At 36.5% G+C, this 22,251-nt stretch overlaps 1 protein-coding gene across 1 annotated transcript in view; it reads right to left on the bottom strand.

Annotated features, from left to right (window-relative positions):
* LOC128558018 (meckelin-like) overlaps nucleotides 1-17,872 on the bottom strand; it is a 33,714-nt gene extending 15,842 nt beyond the window's left edge. Inside the window, exons 1-10 of the mRNA XM_053546763.1 lie at nucleotides 17,869-17,872; nucleotides 15,981-16,052; nucleotides 12,889-13,043; nucleotides 11,841-12,095; nucleotides 11,406-11,609; nucleotides 9,784-10,027; nucleotides 9,268-9,476; nucleotides 8,540-8,659; nucleotides 7,720-7,842; nucleotides 2,411-2,513 (exon numbers count right to left, since the gene is read on the bottom strand). Coding sequence (XP_053402738.1) covers nucleotides 2,411-2,513; nucleotides 7,720-7,842; nucleotides 8,540-8,659; nucleotides 9,268-9,476; nucleotides 9,784-10,027; nucleotides 11,406-11,609; nucleotides 11,841-12,095; nucleotides 12,889-13,043; nucleotides 15,981-16,052; nucleotides 17,869-17,872 — 1,489 coding nt within the window. The remainder of the gene's footprint in view (nucleotides 1-2,410; nucleotides 2,514-7,719; nucleotides 7,843-8,539; nucleotides 8,660-9,267; nucleotides 9,477-9,783; nucleotides 10,028-11,405; nucleotides 11,610-11,840; nucleotides 12,096-12,888; nucleotides 13,044-15,980; nucleotides 16,053-17,868) is intronic.
* Nucleotides 17,873-22,251: the final 4,379 nt, after the last annotated feature.

The following is a 22,251-nucleotide window of genomic DNA, read 5'->3' on the forward strand; positions in this document are numbered from 1 at the left end:
GTACCTTTGGAATAAGTCTTGAACACAACTGGTAGACACATGGAATGCCTTTGTGGAGATATACAAATTTAAATTTGCAACAGCTTTTTAAACTCATAGGACAAGTTCACATATCAAGTCCAATTACTGTTCTGACAAAATTTTATTCCTTCAAATCTTCAATAAACATGATGTAAAACCTTGGTAATCGGTCCATAATTAGCACAGGTCACTGCAGTGTTCACATAGTATGTTCCCTGATGCTAGCTAACTCTATGTTTCCAGTTGCTTTTTGGCTGGGACCAACTGCTTTTCAACTGGTTCATTAGCAGACTTTTGGGATATTAAATGGTTTAACAGCTTTGGACCTGGACCGATATAGTGATGCAACAACAATTTTGTATGAAAATTTGAAATGTCAGTAACAGGTGTATTTATCTGTATTAAACTTAATCTGTTAAAACTCACTTTCATTTCAAGTTAATAACAAGATAAAAAACAACAAGAAAATGGTTATTGCATTACAAGAGCTGTCGTAGGACAGCAATGCTCAACTATTCGACAGCCTTTGCACACATCAAAAGAGGAGCCTATAAAAATAATTGTGTAATTACTTGATTTTTCAAAACTTATTACATTTTTAGAACCCATATGATAAAAAAATTGTGCTTCTTTTTAATTAAAACAGCTTTGTTTACATCATATGCATGTTAAAATTGGCAAAATGTATTTGCTTACTGCAGCACAACACATAATAAATTAAACCCGAAGATCACTTTATACTCTGATATCAAACAATAAAATTTAGATTCATTAAATTCTCTGAGTTTTCTTTATTGAGTTTAACAAACATTTACATAATTATAGCTCATAATTATGGCAATTTTCCACCTTTTGATGGTGGAGGGAGACCTCAGTGCATTATTTCATGACTGGCTGGCACCTGTGCAGAACCACCAACCTTTTGTAAGCCAGCTGGATAGCTTCCTCACTTAAACAAGAGCTGTCCATAAGACAGCCAAGCTCGACTATTCGAAATATTGTCCCAGAAGCAGGAAAATATTACCAAAAAAGGTTAAATATCAAAAGAGTTTTAAGTTCAAAAGGGGGAATAATTTGACCAAAATGCATATCAGTTATGGGACTTGCTGCTATCAACTAGTTTTATAACCCCGAAGGCACATGTGAAGTTTCAATTCAATATCTGCATTAGTTTTGGAGATAGAAACTTGCATGTAAAACTTTAACCAGAATTTTCAAAGTCCAAAAGGGGGCATAATTTGCCCAAAATACACGCCAGAGTTATGGGACTTGATCCAGTGAGGTTAGTAATTGATCTAGAAAAAGAAAAAATAAGTTTCAAATCTATATGCCTTTTAGAAATAGCTGTATGTACTTGCACACAAAACTTTAACCAGAATTTGCTAAGTCCAAAAGGGGGCAGAATTTGGCCAAAATGAAGGTCAGAGTTACGGGACTTGCTGCTATCAACTAGTTTTATAACCCCGAAGACACATGTGAAGTTTCAAATCAATATCTGCATTAGTTTTGGAGATAATAACTTGCATGTAAAACTTAACCAAAATTTTCTAAGTCTAAAAGGGGGCATAATTTGCTCAAAAAACATGTCAGAGTTATGGGTCTTGACCCAGTGAGGTTGGTAATTGATCTAGAAAAAGAAAAAGTAAGTTTCAAATCTATATGCCTTTTAGAAATAGCTGTATGTACTTGCACGCAAAACTTTAACCAGAATTTTCTAAGTCCAAAAGGGGGCATAATTTGGCCAAAATGAAAGTCAGAGTTATGGGACTTGCTGCTATCAACTAGTTTTGTAACCCCGAAGACACATGTGAAGTTTCAAATCAATATCTGCATTAGTTTTGGAGATAGTAACTTGCATGTAAAACTTTAACCAAAATTTTCTAAGTCCAAAAGGGGTCATAATTTGCTCAAAATACATGTCAGAGTTATGGGACTTGACCCAGAGAGGTTGGTAATTGACCTGGAAAAAGAAAAAATAAGTTTCAAAGCTATATGCCTTTAATTGATGGCTGTATGTACTTGCATGCAAAAACTTAACCAAGGTGTGACGCCGACGCCGACACCGACGCCGATGCCAGGGTGAGTAGAATAGCTAGACTATTCTTCGAATAGTCGAGCTAAAAACTGAACGCCCCAAACTAGGCTCAAACCCACACTGGTGAGGGTCAAGGAGGTCCCACAAATTCTTTTTGAGACACTGTACGAAAGAACAATGCCTCTGCAATTTTGTCCTAGCTGGTATTTCACAGAAAAAAATAACAATGAGATATACCATAGACTGACCTTCATCAGTGAATGATTACTTACAGAGACACAAATAATGAACTAAACATGTCTAACAACAACTTAGCTCATAAAAATTTGATAAAAAATGTAAACATAAGATTACCATTATAGAAAACCCCCGTTTCTGATGTATCATCAAACTCTGTATCCATGATGCTCTCTAGGAATGTCTTGTCTTTAATCACATAGTCTATATCTCTCAATGACTGAAACACAATACAATGACTGAAACACGATATAACATGGTCTATAACTGCCTCGGTAGCCTAGTGGTAGAGCGTCCGCTTCGAGTGCGGGAGGTCATGGGTTCAATCCCCGGCCGCGTCCTTACCAAAGATGTAAAAAATGGTACTAGTAGCTTCCTCGCTTGGCGCTCAGCATTAAGAGGATAGTGCTAGGACTGGTCAGCCCGGTGTCAGTATGATGTGACTGGGTGGGGTATCATGCCATGTGTCTACGGCATGATATTCCAGTGAGGCAGCACTATAAAGTTGGGCATTGTGCTCATTGCTACAAGTAGACACCGTCGTTTATATGACTGAAAAATTGTTGAAAAAGACGTTAAACCCGAACGCACACACAACATGGTCTATATCTCTCAATGACTGAAACACGATATAACATGGTCTATATCTCTCAATGACTGAAACACGATATGACATAGTGTATATCTCTCAATGACTGTAACACAATATAACATAGTGTATATTTCTCAATGACTGAAACACTATATAACATAGTCTATATCTCTCAATGACCATGATATAACAGAGTCTATATCTCTCAATGACTGAAACACTATATAACATAGTGTATATCTCTCAATGACTGAAACACGATATAACAGAGTCTATATCTCTCAATGACTGAAACACTATATAACATAGTGTATATCTCTCAATGACTGTAACACTATATAACATAGTGTATATCTCTCAATGACTGAAACACTATATAACATAGTCTATATCTCTCAATGACTGTAACACAATATAACATAGTCTATATCTCTCAATGACTGAAACACTATATAACATAGTCTATATCTCTCAATGACTGTAACACAATATAACATAGTCTATATCTCTCAATGACTGAAACACGATATAACAGAGTCTATATCTCTCAATGACTGAAACACTATATAACATAGTGTATATCTCTCAATGACTGAAACACGATATAACAGAGTCTATATCTCTCAATGACTGAAACACTATATAACATAGTGTATATCTCTCAATGACTGTAACACTATATAACATAGTGTATATCTCTCAATGACTGAAACACTATATAACATAGTGTATATCTCTCAATGACTGAAACACTATATAACATAGTGTATATCTCTCAATGACCATTATATAACAGAGTCTATATCTCTCAATGACTGAAACAAAATATAACAGAGTCTATATCTCTCAATGACTGAAACACTATATAACATAGTCTATATCTCTCAATGACCATGATATAACAGAGTCTATATCTTTCAATGACTGTAACACAATAAAACATAGTGTATATCTCTCAATGACTGAAACACTATATAACATAGTGTATATCTCTCAATGACCATGATATAACAGTCTATATCTCTCAATGACTGAAACACGATATAACAGAGTCTATATCTCTCAATGACTGAAACACTATATAACATAATGTATATCTCTCAATGACTGTAACACTATATAACATAGTGTATATCTCTCAATGACTGAAACACTATATAACATAGTGTATATCTCTCAATGACTGAAACACTATATAACATAGTGTATATCTCTCAATGACCATTATATAACAGAGTCTATATCTCTCAATGACTGAAACACTATATAACAGAGTCTATATCTCTCAATGACTGTAACACAATATAACATAGTGTATATCTCTCAATGACTGAAACACAATATAACAGAATCTATATCTCTCAATGACTGAAACACTATATAACATAGTGTATATCTCTCAATGACTGAAACACTATATAACAGAGTCTATATCTCTCAATGACTGTAACACAATATAACATAGTGTATATCTCTCAATGACTGAAACACTATATAACAGAGTCTATATCTCTCAATGACTGAAACACTATATAACATAGTGTATATCTCTCAATGACTGAAACACAATATAACAGAATCTATATCTCTCAATGACTGAAACACAATATAACATAGTGTATATCTCTCAATGACTGAAACACAATATAACATAGTGTATATCTCTCAATGACTGTAACACAATATAACATAGTGTATATCTCTCAATGACTGAAACACAATATAACAGAATCTATATCTCTCAATGACTGAAACACAATATAACATAGTGTATATCTCTCAATGACTGAAACACAATATAACATAGTGTATATCTCTCAATGACTGAAACACTATATAACATAGTGTATATCTCTCAATGACCACGATATAACATAGTGTATATATCTCAATGACTGAAATACTATATAACATAGTGTATATCTCTCAATGACTGAAATACTATATAACATAGTCTATATCTCTCAATGACCATGATGTAACATAGTCTATATCTCTGAAACCCAGTATCTAAATCTGTATCTCAATGGCTGAAACCCAGTATCTAAATCTGTATCTCAATGGCTGAAACCCAGTATCTAAATCTGCATCTCAATGACTGAAACCCAGTATCTAAATCTGCATCTCAATGGCTGAAACCCAGTATCTAAATCTGCATCTCAATGGCTGAAACCCAGTATCTAAATCTGTATCTCAATGGCTGAAACCTAGTATCTAAATCTGTATCTCAATGGCTGAAACCCAGTATCTAAATCTGTATCTAAATGACTGAAACCCAGTATCTAAATCTGTATCTCAATGGCTGAAACCCAGTATCTAAATCTGCATCTCAATGGCTGAAACCCAATATCTAAATCTGTATCTCAATGACTGAAACCCAGTATCTAAATCTGTATCTCAAAACCCAGTATCTAAATCTGCATCTCAATGGCTGAAACCCAGTATCTAAATCTGTATCTCAATAACTGAAACCCAGTATCTAAATCTGTATCTCAATGGCTGAAACCCAGTATCTAAGTCTGTATCTCAATGGCTGAAACCCAGTATCTAAATCTGCATCTCAATGGCTGAAACCTAGTATCTAAATCTGTATCTCAATGGCTGAAACCCAGTATCTAAATCTGTATCTCAATGGCTGAAACCCAGTATCTAAGTCTGTATCTCAATGGCTGAAACGCAGTATCTAAGTCTGCATCTCAATGGCTGAAAACCAGTATCTAAGTCTGCATCTCAATGGCTGAAAACCAGTATCTAAGTCTGTATCTCAATGGCTGAAACCAAGTATCCAAGTTTGTATCTCAATAGCTGAAATCCAGTATCTAAATCTGTATCTCAATGGCTGAAACCAAGTATTTAAGTCTGTATCTCAACAACTGAAACACAATATCAGAAAGTCTGTATCTCACAATAACTGAAACATATTACAGTAAAACTCAGATATAGTGAACTTGTGTACAGCAAAACTCTTTAAATAAGGAACATGTTTTGGTCCAAAAGCAACTAGAAGGTGTTTTTGTCACAAAAACATATATCTCCCCCCTATGTATACCTTTACCTCTGGCAGCCATTTTGTACAGCGAAGTGGAACATGTCGAAGACATGCACAACTAGGCTTGGTACTGATCACACCTGTGAAGTTTTGCCGAAATCTGTCCAGCAGTTTGACCTGTGAAAGCCGGACAAGATTTTTCTATTTTTAGCTCTGGTGGCCATTTTGTGTAGCAAAGCGGAACATGCCAGTGATATCCACAACTAGGGTTGGTACTGATCACTCCTGTGAAGTTTCGTCGAAATTCAGCCAGCAGTTTGACCTGTGAAAGCTGGATAAGATTTTTCTATTTTTAGCTCTGACGGCCATTTTGTGCAGTGAAGCGGAACGTGTCGGCGACATGCACAACTAGGCTTGGTACTGATCACTCCTGTGATGTTTCGTCGAAATCCAGCCAGCAGTTTGACCTGTGAAAGCGGACAAGATTTTCTATTTTTAGCTCTGGCAGCCATTTTGTGCAGTGAAGCTGAACATGCCGATGATATACACAACTAGGGTTGGTACTGATCACTCCAGTGAAGTTTCGTTGAAATCCAGCCAACAGTTTGACCTGTCAAAGTTGGACAAGATTTTTCTATTTTTAGCTCTGGTGGCCATTTTGTGCAGCGAAGCGGAATGGCCAGCGATATGCACAACTAGGCTTGGTACTGATCACTCATGTGAAGTTTCGTCAAAATCTGGCCAGCAGTTTGACCTGTGAAAGCCGGAAAAGCTCAATGCGGACGGGGACAGACGGAGAAGGCAAAACCAATATGGGGGAGACATAATAATTCATGCTGAAAAGTAAATAAAGAATAAGAAGTTTCAGATGCGTTATTCTGATCATTGCACATGAATAATTATTTACATTTCGTACGCATTAATCAGTACTTCTTACGTAAATACATTAACAAAAAAATTTCCCAAAACTATGATTTTGTCAACATTTTCCCAAATTTGACATGTTTTTGACTTGAAAATTCCTAATTTTCACAGGTACTTTTTCCCAAAATAGACAATAGGTTTGTATCACTTTGGGAGGGTCCCTCTAAACCATTTACTAAGATGAATTGATTCTAATGATACAATCATACAAAGTACACATTACTATATTAAACAAGAGCTGTCCGTAAGACAGCGCGCTCCACTATTCGGCGATTTGACTATAAAATGAATTTATGTCTCGATAAGAGACCTCTACTTTAAAAGGAAGTTTGTCAAAACATTTAAGTATGAAAGGGGCACAATTTGATCAAAAATACAAACCAGAGTTATGTGGATTGTTACCACAAATGCAGATGATGATGATAAAGATACATTTTAAGTTTCAAGTCATTATCTTATACTGTACTAAAGTTATATCCAGAAAGCGAAGATTGCCAAAAAAATTTAAGTATGAAAGGGGCGTAATTCTGTCAAAAATACAATTAGAGTTATGGGAATTGTAACCACACATGCAGATGATGATTATAAAGAAATATTTTTAATTTCAAGTCATTATCTTTTTAAGTACCAAAGATATGTCTATAAACAAAGCTTTCGAAAAAATTTAACATGAAAATAATTCCAAGTATAACAACTTGGTGACCTTGACATTGGGTATAATGGGCCCAGCCCCTGCACATACTTTGTTTGTATGCTGGACAATGTTAATGTGAAGTTACAATAAGATATAAGCAATAGTAACAAAGAAAAACAAAGGTTGCCGAAAAACTTTAACCTAGAAAGCTCACGCCGATGCCGATGCCGGGGCGAGTAAAATAGCACCCCTATTCTCCAAATAGTGGAGCTAAAAACTGCACATACTCTGTCAATGAATGCTGCAAAGAATCTATTTATAGTAGCATATGCTTCCACTTGTTTTTCCATGGCTGACCCAGATAATCTTCCTCCTCGACCTGCTTCAGCTCTGGTTGCTGCTGCTGCACTCTGAAACAAAATTAAAAGTCCTATTCATATTCTATAATGACGAAATGTTGTGTCCTGTACCAGAACTGCTAATAATGGCTGAGTTTTAAGTTAAATTGACAGCTTAACTTATAAATTATGGCAATATCCTTTAAAAGGAGAAGCAACCAAACTTTTATCCTGGCATGACATAAAACAACAGTTAATAGGAGCAGGTGATGCTGTCATCCACTTTAAACATTCAGACTGTGAAGGGCAGTAGGTGATTCAGTCAGCCTGAACGCTATTCAGCCATTTCTGTACAGTAAGACCATAATCAAACTGTTTAATAAAACGCATCACTTTATACTGCATGACATAAATGTAATTAACTTCAAAATGTCCAGAACAAAATGAAGATACTCTCGAAAACTTTCACTCGGAAAAAAAATCTGAAACAATGTATAAACATACACAAAGTTGGCATTTCATATGTTATGCTTACATCCTGTGTCAAGTTTTAAAACAACAGCTGTCTGCAGACGGCAACACTGATCTTTTTCAAAGCATTGTTACAAAAATAGTTATAATTTAAGTAATGAAAATACAGATATATGGAACCTGTGCAATGTATGTCAGATGGTTGAGTGCAACAGTTCTACCTTTTCTTCAAATAATACAAGTATTAGAGCAAAATATCTTTTAAAGAATTATAACTTTTGTTATCAAATAAACATACCTCAAGTTGAGCAGGTAGGAGTACAGCCTCATATCTGAGCCTCAACCTTTTTGGTAATGCCATCACAAATGTCTGTTGTTCTGTGTTTGGTAACAGCCCTCTCTGACCACACATATCCTCCTGAAACCAGCATCAATGTCACATAATACATATATAATTATTTCAATGAAATAAATACTAACCTATGAGGAAAATGTTTCAAGGTCATATGTGAAAATGAGTTAGTACAATAAAATAGGCATGCTGAAATAATGCTTTCAAATTATGTTTACATAAATACTTTACTACAAATTATTTCAAACACTACAGACAAGTTCTCTTATACAAACCAGCAATTAAAACTTGTATATTTCCATTGGAACCACTACTAGCAATACATGTAAACTTAGGAAGATTTTTTTTAAACTTAGGAAGATTTTTTTTAATTTCCATTGGAACCACTACATGCAATACATGTAAACTTAAGAAGATTTTTTTTAATTTCCATTGGAACCACTACAATCAATACATGTAAACTTAGGAAGATTTTTTTATATTTCCTTTGGAACCACTAATATCAATACAAGTAAATTCAGTAAGAATTATTTTTCTATTTCCAATGGAACCACTAATATAAATACAAGTAAATTCCTGAAGATGTCTTTTTTATGACACTGAACACTTCCTTACAAATGAAGAAAATCTTGAATGTTTGATCATTACATATATGTATCTACAAAAACACAAACCTCCTCCTTTTTCATGAGTTCTGCCATCTCTTTCATGTTGGTATCAGCTTTTCCGTGCACAGATCTTCCATGTATATAGTGGCCATACTGAGCATGTGCCATCACAAATACACTGATGTTGCTCATAGAACAAAGGTCCACAAACTGACGCACCTTGTCCTCAAAGAATCTCTCGTAGATAAACGTGAAGAAGATCCACTGTAACACACCTATTTCAAATAAAGTTTTGCAAAAAGTCAGTAATGTAAAATACAAATTAAGGGATATGAAAAATAAACTTAAGGGGAGTTAACCACACCTTCACTTACAGCTTTAACTGAAACTGAACCATATTAAGTGCAAGACAAGAGAAAGTTTACGCAAATATTTTCTGGGAAAAGTTTTGAAACTAGATATATTTGAAGCTAAACTGTATAACAAATTATTAAAAGTATTTCATTTTTTACTGGATTTTCAATTACAGGTGAAATAATACCTTATGGTGTATCATACAAACTGTTTACATTTACTTCATACCTATAACTACATATACAAGCACTGCAACAGCATATCTGTATACACGGCTGTATTCTGCCTTGTACGCATTGCTATCTTTTGTTACACTCCCGTCTGGATCTTTTGTTGCTGTGTTCTCGAAACCAACAACAACAAGGAAGAATACAGCAGCCCAAACTTGAAATGTCTTATTGATCTTGCGAACAGCTTGGATTTCATTCCATTCATTGGCAACAAAATATGTCCTCCATATTGACACTGGTACCTGCAATATTATATGAATAAAATTTGCAAGATGGATTGTACAGCATAGCCATCAAAACTAACGAAATTGCCAATAATAACAGTGTAATATACATGTATTCATTCTGTTTTACTTCACATAATATCTTCATCTTTTACAAACTTGCAATTTATCACTTTTCTGGTCTTCAAGATCATGTTATAACATTAAATTAATTAAATCAATATTTTCCTTCAATTCTTATAATGACTCTAAAAATCCACTTCAATTTGTGGCCTTTAGAATAAAAATATACCAAGAGGGCCATGAAGTCCTAAAGACCATGCCCTTCTCATCTTAAATATGTCATGATACACTGTATCATTGAATGCAACAATTTTGTTAAGTAAAAAAAACATTCATCCCAAAATCAAGTGGACCCATTTGCACAAAGTATGCTTTTGACGAAGTTGGGCAAACATCCAGCTATCATTTAAACAAGAGTGGCAGACTGTCATAAAATACGCCCGTCATTGAACTTGGCCTAATTCAAGGGCCATAATCCAAGAGTGCCTGGGACGATTTGACTAGTTATTTAACTTGGCTGAGATATTTTGCCCTAAAACATTGTCAGCAAGTTTGGTAAAGATCGCATGAAAAGTGTTCAACTTAGAAAGCGGACAAGGCTAAATTAGCAGTTTTTCGAGTAAATCAAGGGCCATAATCCAAGAATGCCTGGGGTGATTTGACTGGTTATCAAACTTGGCTGAGATACTATGCCCAAAAACATTGTCTGCAAGTTTGGTGAAGATCGGATGAAAACTATTCGATTTAGAGAGCAGACAAGGCTAAATTCGCAGTTTTTCGAGTAATTCAAGGGCCATAATCCAAGAGTGCCTGGGGCGATTTGGCTGGTTATTGAACTTGGCCAAGATATTATGCCCACAAACATTGTCACCAAGTTTGGTGAAGATCAGATGAAAACTGTTTGACTTAGAGGGTGGACAATGCTAAATTTGCAATTTCGAGTAATTCAAGGGCCATAACCCAAGTGCCTGGGGCAATTTGGCTGGTTATCGAACTTAGCTGAGATATTATGCCCACATTGTTAGCAAGTTTGGTGAAGATCTGATGAAAACTGTTTGACTTAGAGAGCTGACATGCTTTTGGACGCCGACAGCCCGCCCGCCACGGGTGTTCACATAATACGCCCTGCTCTAGACGGGCGTATAAAAAGAATTCAAAGGTTGTTGTTTTTTTTTTTTCTATTTTTAACTCTAGTGGCTCCTAAAAGGCCCAAACCCTGGTGGCCACATTTTTTGACAACTCAAGTAGTTTTTAGCTATTTCAGTACATGGTCATTTCAAGATGATTTCTGTGAAACTGTTTCAATTTTGTTACCTGGCTTAAGTCAGCATACCTCTTTTGTTTTTGTAGTTTCAGCTGAGTTACTGACTACACCTCGAGATCTCTCCCAGTCAATAAAAAACACATCTATGCTACACTGCATGAATATCATATGAGCCACCTCAAGGAACTTTAGGGCAAATGCCGCCCCAAACAGACCCAACCAGTCTCGTAACTGTTTGTCTGTTGGATGTACCAGGTAAACAACACTCTGTCTCTACAAAAACAGAAATTCAAGTAGGTTTACAATATCATAAAATAGAAGATCAATTCTGAACCTATCTGTCTACTGAATATTTCCTTAGTAACTGTTCTAAAAGAAGTTGTGCATGTAGTTTGGGTAAAAAGTTGTACATGTAGTTTGTTAGGGTAAAAAGTTGTACATGTAGTTTGTTTTGGGTAAAAAGTTGTATCTCTCATTTAATCAGATCTCTTTATAAGATCTTACCTTGAAGAAAATGAACCAATAGAAAGCCATTCCAAATGTAATGACAAAGAAAACATTGGCCAAGGTACCAGCACAAAAGAAGAAGAAGTTGGCAATGGTTGGAAAGTCAATACTTGGTCGTCCAGATCGCTTTGACCACACCCAGGTACGGTATCCAGCATAAATCACTCCTAAAGTACTGAGGGTTCCAACAGCAATCTGAAAATCTCTGCGGTAGCTAGTGTCTGAGTATGTGTAATCTACCGTAAATGAAACCTGGAAGAAAACAAACATTCACTGCTTGCAAATTATTGTTGTGTAACATCAGTGAGTGCCCATCGACAGATCTAGAGGCATGCAAACACAGCACATATTCAAGAATTAAATATTTTTTGTGTGTTTATATGGGTATAAACCACATTGGGACTTGCTGAAAATCCATGAATCGCGCTAGCCATTCTTGATATTATTGCACCAATGTTGTTTATACAAAAATAAACACTTTGAATGTAAATATCCGCTTCTAACAGATTATTGGCAAACATTTTATGTGACCTTAAAATGAAGATCTAATAGTATGTCAATCTGGAAGAATGTTCAGCTGGCATTTCCTTAAGTGGTTATTATTTCTACAAGATTTCATTCCTAACCATGTCTTACAGGAGGGATGGAAAGACGGATGGTTGGACAATGCCAAAGTCCAAAACGAGGTCAAGTTCAAGGTCAAGGTCAAAATGAGGTCAGGTGATGTCTGAAGATGAGGAATGGTCACAGGTTACATCTGCATTAGTATCAAGTCATTCTAGTTAGGGGTATTGATGCTAGATGGAACGGTCCCATTTGGTTAACCTCGTATGGACGAACGAACGAACAAACGAACGAATGGACAGTACAATCACTATATGCCTCCCGCATCAGTAGATGCCGGGGGGGATAAAAAAATTGTTAAAAAATGGGTGTTGCAGAATCATATTATCTGGGTATAAAGTTTAAGACGGAGGATAACTGACAGATACACTGCAAGCAAGATTATCTTTGGCTCATGCCAGGTAAAACAATATGTACATACGTCAACTTCTCCTCCAGCTTGAGCATCTGCCAGTGACACAGTGCCATACTCTATCTGTAGAGCCGGAGGGTAGATTATACCCTGTGTAGTATCTGTCTGAAGCTGTACATCTATACGTATACTCTTCGCATATCTCACCATCTGTGCTTGATCACCTGAACAATGTACATATTAATGTACATTTAAGAGATTTTATTACCTTTTTTTTTTCTTTAAACAGAGGGGGCAAAATCTGATTCTGACTTTGAGCTATTTTCCACCTGTCTGTATAGTGGTTATGTAGTAAAATATGGTGAAATTCTACATGTCAGTATAGGCTCTGTGACAAACTGAGCAAGTCGGACAACTGATTTTGCCACCCCTATTTAAACCAATGAAAACATTTTACCAGCATTTCATGTTAACAAAAGTTATTAAAATGACAGCATGATAAATTAAAGTGTTTTAAATGTAAAACAAAAATTGAGAATTTGCCCTACGACACAATGGGTATAATGGCGATTAGGTAGAAGTTTAAGATGTATGAGAGATAAGAAAGTATAATTGCACTGAGAAGCTTGTTATATAATGCAAATTCAGTGAATTGATATCCCCTGCCAAATGGACTGAAGTAGCATTCTATGCCAATAAAAAGCGCCTAAATGCAATTGAAGTTCAGTCTCTTTGAAAGCTACTCATTCCTTACTAAGTTACTTACTAAGTTTTTGATCCAAAACTATTTTTCTATATTTAATAACGACGACCTTGAACCAAGCTATCTATATTGATATACAAACATTCTCCATCAAAGTTACCTATTTACCAGGTTTGGTCTGTTTACCTCATTTCTAACTAAAACTGTTTTTTTTCTTGAATTTGCAGCATGATCCTGACCTTGACCCAAGAAACCACTATGTTTAATTAAAATCCTTCAAAAAACCATTTTAGAGATATGACTCTGGACATACAGAAAATGGAATAATAACAAGAGTGCCAGAATGTCAAAATATATGCCCGTCACAGCAAATTTCTTTACTCTAGCTGCTGTATTGCAGATGAATTTTAATTTTGTGGTTGTTTAGTAATCTGAATCATTGTAAGACTTTTGTTTTCCTAAGTCCACAAAAAAAATTCCTTACCAGGTAGAGAGACCTTAAAATACACCTAAAATTTGAAAGTAACATCTATATTGTACCACAGAAAAGTGGTCTTGGTTTTTCCCTATGGTCAATTATAAAAAAGTTGCAATATAAGTTATTTATAGTATCAACTAAGGGAAGTTAATCTTTAAAAAAAATCCAAAAAAAAAAAAAATAAATAAAATAAAAAAAAATTAAGTCCACACAAAAATCTTAACCAGGTAGAGATTGGTCAAAATACACCTCAAAATTGGATGTAGAATGCATGTTGTACTACAGAAAAGTGGTCTCGATTTTTCCCTACGACTAGTAATGAAGAAGTTACAATATAAGCTATTTATAGTAACAACAAAGGGAAGTCATTCTAAAGAAAGGAACTGTGCATGACACTTCCTCTCATGATGGTGTATAATTGTGCCAAGTTACATCAAAATCCCTCTATGCATGAAGAAGAAATGCTTCGGACAAAGTCATTATTGTATCTGACCTCTAAGTGTGACCTTGACCTTAGACCTAGGGACCTGGTTCTTGCGCATGACACTTCGTCTCGTGGTAGTGAACATTTGTGCCAAGTTATATCAAAATCCCTCTATGCATGAAGAAGAAATGCTCCGGACAAGGTTTTCATTCTTGTATCCTTTGACCTCTAAGTGTGACCTTGACCTTAGACCTAGGGACCTGGTTCTTGCGCATGACACTCCGCCTCATGATGGTGAACATTTGTGACAAGTTATATCAAAATCCCTCTATGCATGAAGAGAGAATGCTCCGGACAAAGTTTTCATTCTCATATCCTTTGACCTCTAAGTGTGACCTTGACCTTAGACCCAGGGACCTGGTTCTTGCGCATGACACTCCGCCTCATGGTGGTGAACACATCCCTCTATGCATGAAGAAGAAATGCTCCGGACAAAGTTTTCATTCTTGTATCCTTTGACCTCTAAGTGTGACCTTGACCTTAGACCTAGGGACCTGGTTCTTGCGAAAGACATTCAGTCTCATGATGGTGAACAACTGTGTCAAGTTTCATCAAAATCCCTCTATGCATGTAGAAGATATGCTCCGGACAAAGTAATTCTTGAATTTGACCTTTAACCTCTAAGTGTGACCTTGACCTTAGACCTAGGGACCTGGTTCTTGCGCAGGACACTCCGTCGCATGATGGTGAACAACTGTGCCAAGTTTCATCAAAATCCCTCCATGCATGTAGAAGATATGCTCTGGACAAAGTCTGTGGACGCCGCCTGCCCGCCCACCAGGGGCTTTCCCATAATACGTCCCGTTTTTCAAACGGGCTTATAAAAACACTATCTAAGTACAAAGGACACAGCAATCTGTCTGAAACTGAAACTTGCAGGACCTCATTTCACTACATCAGTTAACATTTCTATTAAGTGTTATTGAAATCAAATGAACTATGTCTGAGATATAACTCCGGACAGACAAAAAATAAAACTATTTATATATTATAACTATATATAAGTGCAATGGGCTATTAATCTTGTCTTCCTCAAGCAATCAAACTAAAACTTGCAGGGCTGAATTTCTATAGTGTGGTTAAAATTTCTACAATGTTTTATTGAAATCATACAAGCCAATTCGGCGATATGACTCTGGACGTATGAAAAATCAAATAAAAACATAATGATGTAGACTAGCTTTACAGCTCTTTACAACTATGTTAACATATCTACCATGCTTTACTGAAATCCCCACAACCAGGTCTGAGATATGACTTCCGATGGACAGAAAATGCTCAATATACATTATATATACATATACAAAGGGTCATTAATCTGGTCTTACTCTGGCATTCTGACAGAACCATGTAGTTTGAATACCTCTTTCTGTCACTTACTTCAGATACAATACCCAAAAAGGTAACTCGTTATCATTAAAGTATTCTCTCATGCACAACCTTTTGAGGACATCGTTTTCAGACAAATGTTTAAATAGAGATTATCTAAATATTACCTGCAGCAGAAATCGTTCCAATATTATCCACAAGAAAAAACCTTGTAAACAACTCCATGTCTTCTTGCTCTCCTGAAATTATAAGACTACAGATAATAATTTGGTTGTACAGATATACTAGTGTTATTTCTAGAGCTCAACAAGAGTACAAGAATGTCACAATATACGCCCGTCACAGCAAATTTCTTTACTCTAGCACCTGTATTTGCAAATGGAATTTTAATTTTGTGGTTGTTTAGTAATCACTGTAAGTCTTTTGTTTTTCTAAGTCCACAAAAAAACTCCTTACCAGGTAGAGATACCTTAAAATACACCAAAAATTGGAAAGTAACATCTATGTTGTACCACAGAAAAGTGGTCTTTGTTTCTCCTTACGGTCAATTATAAAAAAAGTTACAATATAAGTTATTTATAGTAACAACTAAGGGAAGTTAATCTTAAAAAAAAAAAAATCCAAAAAAAAAAAATTGCAAGTCCACACAAAAATCTTTACCAGGTAGAGATTGGTCAAAATACACCTCAAAATTGGATGTAGCATGCATGTTGTACTACAGAAAAGTGGTCTCGATTTTTCCCTCGACTAGTAATGAAAAAGTTACAATATAAGCTATTTATAGTAACAACAAAGGGAAGTAATTCTAAAGAAGGGAACTGCGCATGACACTTTGTCTCATGATGGTGTATAATTGTGCCAAGTTACATCAAAATCCCTCCATACATGAAGAAGAAATGCTTCGGACAAAGTCATTCTTGTATCTGACCTTTGGCCTTTAAGTGTGACCTTGACCTTAGACCTAGGGACCTGTTTTTTGCGTATGACACTCTGTCTTGTAGTGGTGAACATTTGTGCCAAGTTATATCAAAATCCCTCTATGCATGAAGAAGAAATGCTCCGGACAAGGTTTTCATTCTTGTATCCTTTGACCTCTAAGTGTGACCTTGACCTTAGACCTAGGGACCTGGTTCTCGCACAAGACACTCCACCTCATGATGGTGAAAATTTGTGCCAAGTTATATCAAAATCCCTCTATGCATGAAGAAGAAATGCTCCGGACAAGGTTTTCACTCTTGTATCCTTTGACCTCTAAGTGTGACCTTGACCTTAGACCTAGGGACCTGGTTCTTGCGCAGACACTCCAACTCGTGATGGTGAACATTTGTGCCAAGTTATATCAATATCCCTCCATACATGAAGAAGATATGCTCTGGACAAAGTTTTCATTCTTGTATCCTTTGACCTCTAAGTGTGACCTTGACCTTAGACCTAGGGACCTGGTTCTTGCGCAAGACACTCCGTCTCATGATGATGTACAACTGTGCCAACTTTCATCAAAATCCCTCCATGCATGAAGAAGATATGCTCTGGACAAAGCCATTCTTGAATTTGACCTTTGACCTCTAAGTGTGACCTTGACCTTAGAGCTAGGGACCTGGTTCTTGCGCATGACACTCCGTCTCATGATGGTGAACAATTGTGCCAAGTTTCATCAAAATCCCTCCATGCATGTAGAAGATATGCTCCGGACAAAGTCTGTGGATGCCGCCTGCCCGCACATCCGCCCGCCAGGGGCGTTCCCATAAAACGTCCCATTTTTCAATCGGGCGTATAAAAAGGGCAGGGTGCTGTCAAAAAGGGGCAGGGTGCTGTCAAAAAGAAGCAGGGTGCTGTTTTCAACAGGAAAGTTACCGTAGTTGCGTTTCCAGATGTTTATAGTTATGTATTCATATTATTTATGATTATTTCACACTTACCAAAGAATAAAGTGGTTTAATGATATCTTCCCAAAACCAGTAACAGAGTTTACAGATCGGTTTCACATTACTTTGTACTTCTGGTCATAACACTGAAGCCTTTTTCTTAAAAATGTCACCAAGGATGTCAACTTACTCATGTGAATATGAAATAGTGGAGGCCTTTATATGTATATAAGCTTGAAACCATGCAACATGTTACAACATAATGAAAAGATCTATTTCAGGTCACATTGTAAAGTAATATTTATCAAAATTCATTTTATACCGATTAGGTCTTTTGTCAATATTTCATTAACAGAAAAGTGCTATAAAACTCTGTAAAAAAAATATATCCAAAATGAACTTTCCGGATTCTGGTACACTTTCGGAATGTCGTCGAAAAGTGTTTTTTTCTTGGTTTACTTGATGCATCATAGTTCCTTAAATTTTGATGTTACTTATCGTAAAAAATACGTTGACTGTCAGCTTTTTTGAAGGAATTATGGAAAAATTGTTGAGTTGAGCTCACAGCCTAAAACTGGGCCGATTGATCGCTTCATCGGTATCATCTACATCCGGTAGAATATCTCTGGTAAAAACACTCTGGTAAGTTTTGAATCATGTTAATATATCTGTTGGATTCTGGTTACATGAAAAAATTTCTCGGACCACGGGACCCAAAACGCTTGATGGCTTCAATGTAATCATTCAGTTTGTGGTTGAGCGTACATACGACATCGGGTGTAATTAGAATCACAAGAAACGCGGCAATGCCACGAAACCAGGTTTTCAACACTTTTCATAAGAATAAACAAGAGTGCCAGAATGTCACAATATACGCCCGTCACATTTCTTTACTCTAGCACCTGTATTTGCAGATGTAATTTTAATTTTGTGGTTGTTTAGTAATCATTGTAATTCTTTTGTTTTTCTAAGTCCACAAAAAAACTCCTTACCAGGTAGAGATACCTTAAATACACCTAAAATTAGAAAGTAACAACTATGTTGTACCACAGAAAAGTGGTCTTGGTTTTTCCCTACGGTCAGTTATAAAAAGTTACAATATAAGTTATTTATAGTAACAACTAAGGGAAGTTAATCTTAAAAAAAAAAAAAAAAAAAAAAAAAAAATTGTAAGTCCACACAGAAATCCTTACCAGGTAGAGATTGGTCAAAATACACCTCAAAATTGGATGTAACATGCATGTTGTACTACTGAAAAGTGGTCTTGATTTTTCCCTACGTCTAGTAATGAAAAAGTTACAATATAAGCTATTTATAGTAACAACAAAGGGAAGTAATTCTAAAGAAGGGAACTGCGCAAGACACTTCGTCTCATGATAGTGTATAATTGTGCCAAGTTACATCAAAATCCCTCTATGCATGAAGAAGATATGCTCCGGACAAAGTTTTCATTCTTGTATCCTTTGACCTCTAAGTGTGACCTTGACCTTAGACCTAGGGACCTGATTCTTGCGCATGACACTCCGTCTCATGATGGTGAACAATTGTGCCAACTTTCATCAAAATCCCTCCATGCATGTAGAAGATATGCTAACCCTAACCCTAACCTAACCCTAACCCTATTTTTAGTAACAATGACCTTGACCTTGATCCAGAAACCCAAAATCAATCCCAAGCTACAACTTTATATAAGTTTTCTATACACCAAGTTTCATCATGATAGCTCATTCCTAAGTTATTGACCGGAAACCCTTTTTCTATTTTAAGTAACAGTGACCTTGACCTTGACCCCAGAAACCCCAAAATCAATCCCAGCCTTTGTCTTGATATAAGCTACATACATACCAAGTTTTATTCAAATATATTTACCGAAACAAAAGTTATTGACCGGAAACTCTTTTTCTATTTTAAGTAACAGTGACCTTGACCTTGACCCCAGAAACCCCAAAATCAATCCCAGCCTTTGTCTTGATATAAGCTACATACATACCAAGTTTTATTCAAATATCTTTACCGAAACAAAAGTTATTGACCGGAAACACCAGTTTGACACCGCCCCCGCCCGCCGCCCGCCCGACATCTACCCCAATCTAACAACTCAGGTTTTTGTTTAATGAGTGGACATTCTAAACTTATTTTTGCTTTTGAAGTTCATTAAATTTGTGCATTTTCCAGTTGAAATTACGGTAGGATCAGACTGCATTGATATACACTTACTATTATATACAACAATGGTCTTATTTAAGGCTTGCATGGGCGCTTTTCACGTGCTCGGTAATCAGCTGGCTGCTTATGGACAATTCATTAATTGGCAGTACAAAGGATCAGTACTCTTTATCGATTAATTTTAACACTTCATTGATTCTCATCAACTGTGTGCACTCGCTGTGATAAAAAAATCGGCGAGGCATGTCTACAGGATAAAGGGCGGGATTTAGCAGAAGATCAAAGGCATGAGGGCGCATTTTAAGGGCAGTGTGGCGGCAGTTAAAAAGGGCAGGACGGGGCGCCCCAATGCCTCACTCTAGAAAAAACACTATATACAATGATAATTTGCTAGTTTCAAAGGACAATAGTTATAGTTTTTTTTCTATCTTTAGTTTTAAAAGGGTCTAAGCACAACTATTAGAATAAATTTAAGAGAGGTCCATACAAGGATGCTACAAGACCAAACAAAGTTGAAGACGGTCTATCATATAGTTCATGAGAAGTTGTTTAATAGTTTCTCTATCTTTAGCTCTTGCAAGTGAAACAATTTCACTAACTTGAGAGTGGACTATCCAGGACTATACAACTATATGCTTCAAACCAAGTCTAGTGAAAATCCATCGTCTGGTTCTTTCTATTTTTAGATCTGGTGGTCATAAAAGGGCAGTACTAGACACGACCTTACATGGATGTTACAGACAAGTTCAGTGAAGTTCCATCAAGTGAACCGTTTGATTCCATCTTTTAAACAATCTTGCTTGTGACAAAGTATTTAACTGGAAATTTGTCCATGGGGCACAGATGCCCCCACTACATGACAAAGGACATACGCGCGACAAATCCATAACTCCTACATGACTGAATGAATCCGGACGCGAAACCCCAGGTGCACAACTGCACATGCTGACCAACATTCCTGTTAACTTTGGTGACTCTAGGTCAAATACTTTTGGAGCTACGTGCGACACAACATTAAAATGACCAATTTTTAACTAAGTCAGGGGCCATAACTCCTACATGACTGAATGAATCCAGACGCGAAACCCCAGGTGCACAACTGCACATGCTGACCAACATTCCTGTAAACTCTGGTGACTCTAGGTCAAAGACTTTTTGAGCAACATGACACAACATTAAAATGACCAATTTTTCACTAAGTCAGGGGCCATAACTCCTACACGACTGAATGAATCTGGACGCGAAACCCCAGGTGCACAACTACACATGCTGACCAACATTCCTTTTAAGTTTTGTGACTCTATGTCAAATACTTTTGGAGCTAGGCGTGACACAACACTAAAATGACCAATTTTTACAAAGTCAGGGGCCATAACTCATACATGACTGAATGAATCCGGACGCGAAACCCCAGGTGCACAACTACACATGCTGACCAACATTCCTGTAAAGTTTTGTGACTCTACGTCAAATAATTTTGGAGCTAGGCGCGACACAACATTCTCGGAAGGATGGACAAGGGCAAATCTATAAGAATTAAAAACTAGAATGTGTCTGTAGGACACAGGGTGTGCCCCCCCACTGGTACATTTGTCACAAATAAGGGGCAATAATTCAAATGTTTACGGTCTTAAATCTACATCAAATACTTTTTGAGCTAGGCATGTCACAAGGTGAAAATGTGCGTTTTTGACTATTTCAGGGGCCATAACTCTAGAAATAGAGGGCGGAGTCAGAGGAAAAATAGGAGGTGCGCAAGTTCATATCATGATAAAGACTCATGCAAGGTTTCATCAATTTATATCAAATACTTTTTTTTAGCTAGGCGCCGCACGAACTTCGAACATACGGACGGACAGATGCACGGACAAGACCAAATCTATATTTGGTAGTGTGGGGGGGGGGGGGGGGGCAGAGCACAATTTTTTTTAAAAAAAAAGACTTAAAGGTATTTCTTCAGCTCTAGCCGCCCCTAAAAGGGCCATGTGTCCCCATTTGAAAAAAAACTTGGGAGAAGACCATATAATTATGCTATATACCAAGTCTGATGAAGATCCATCAAGCGGTTCATGATAAGAAGTTGTTTAAAAGGTATTTCTATTTTTAGCTCTAGCAGCCCCTAAAAGAGGCCAAGTGCCCCCATTTGAAAAAAATTGGGAGAGGACCATATAATGATGCCACAGACCAAGTTTAATGAAGAGTCATCAAGCGGTGCATGGTAAGAAGTCGTTCAGAGGTATTTCTATTTTTAGCTCTAGTGGCCCCTAAAAGCGGCCAAGTGCCCCCATTTGAACAAAATTGGGAGAGGACCATATAATTATGCTACAGACCAAGTCTGATAAAGATTCATCAAGCAGTTCATGAGAAGAAGTTGTTTAAAGGTATTTCTATTTTTAGCTCAAGCGGC

Source organism: Mercenaria mercenaria, chromosome 6 (assembly GCF_021730395.1).
Source record: "Mercenaria mercenaria strain notata chromosome 6, MADL_Memer_1, whole genome shotgun sequence".
NCBI lineage: Eukaryota > Metazoa > Mollusca > Bivalvia > Venerida > Veneridae > Mercenaria > Mercenaria mercenaria.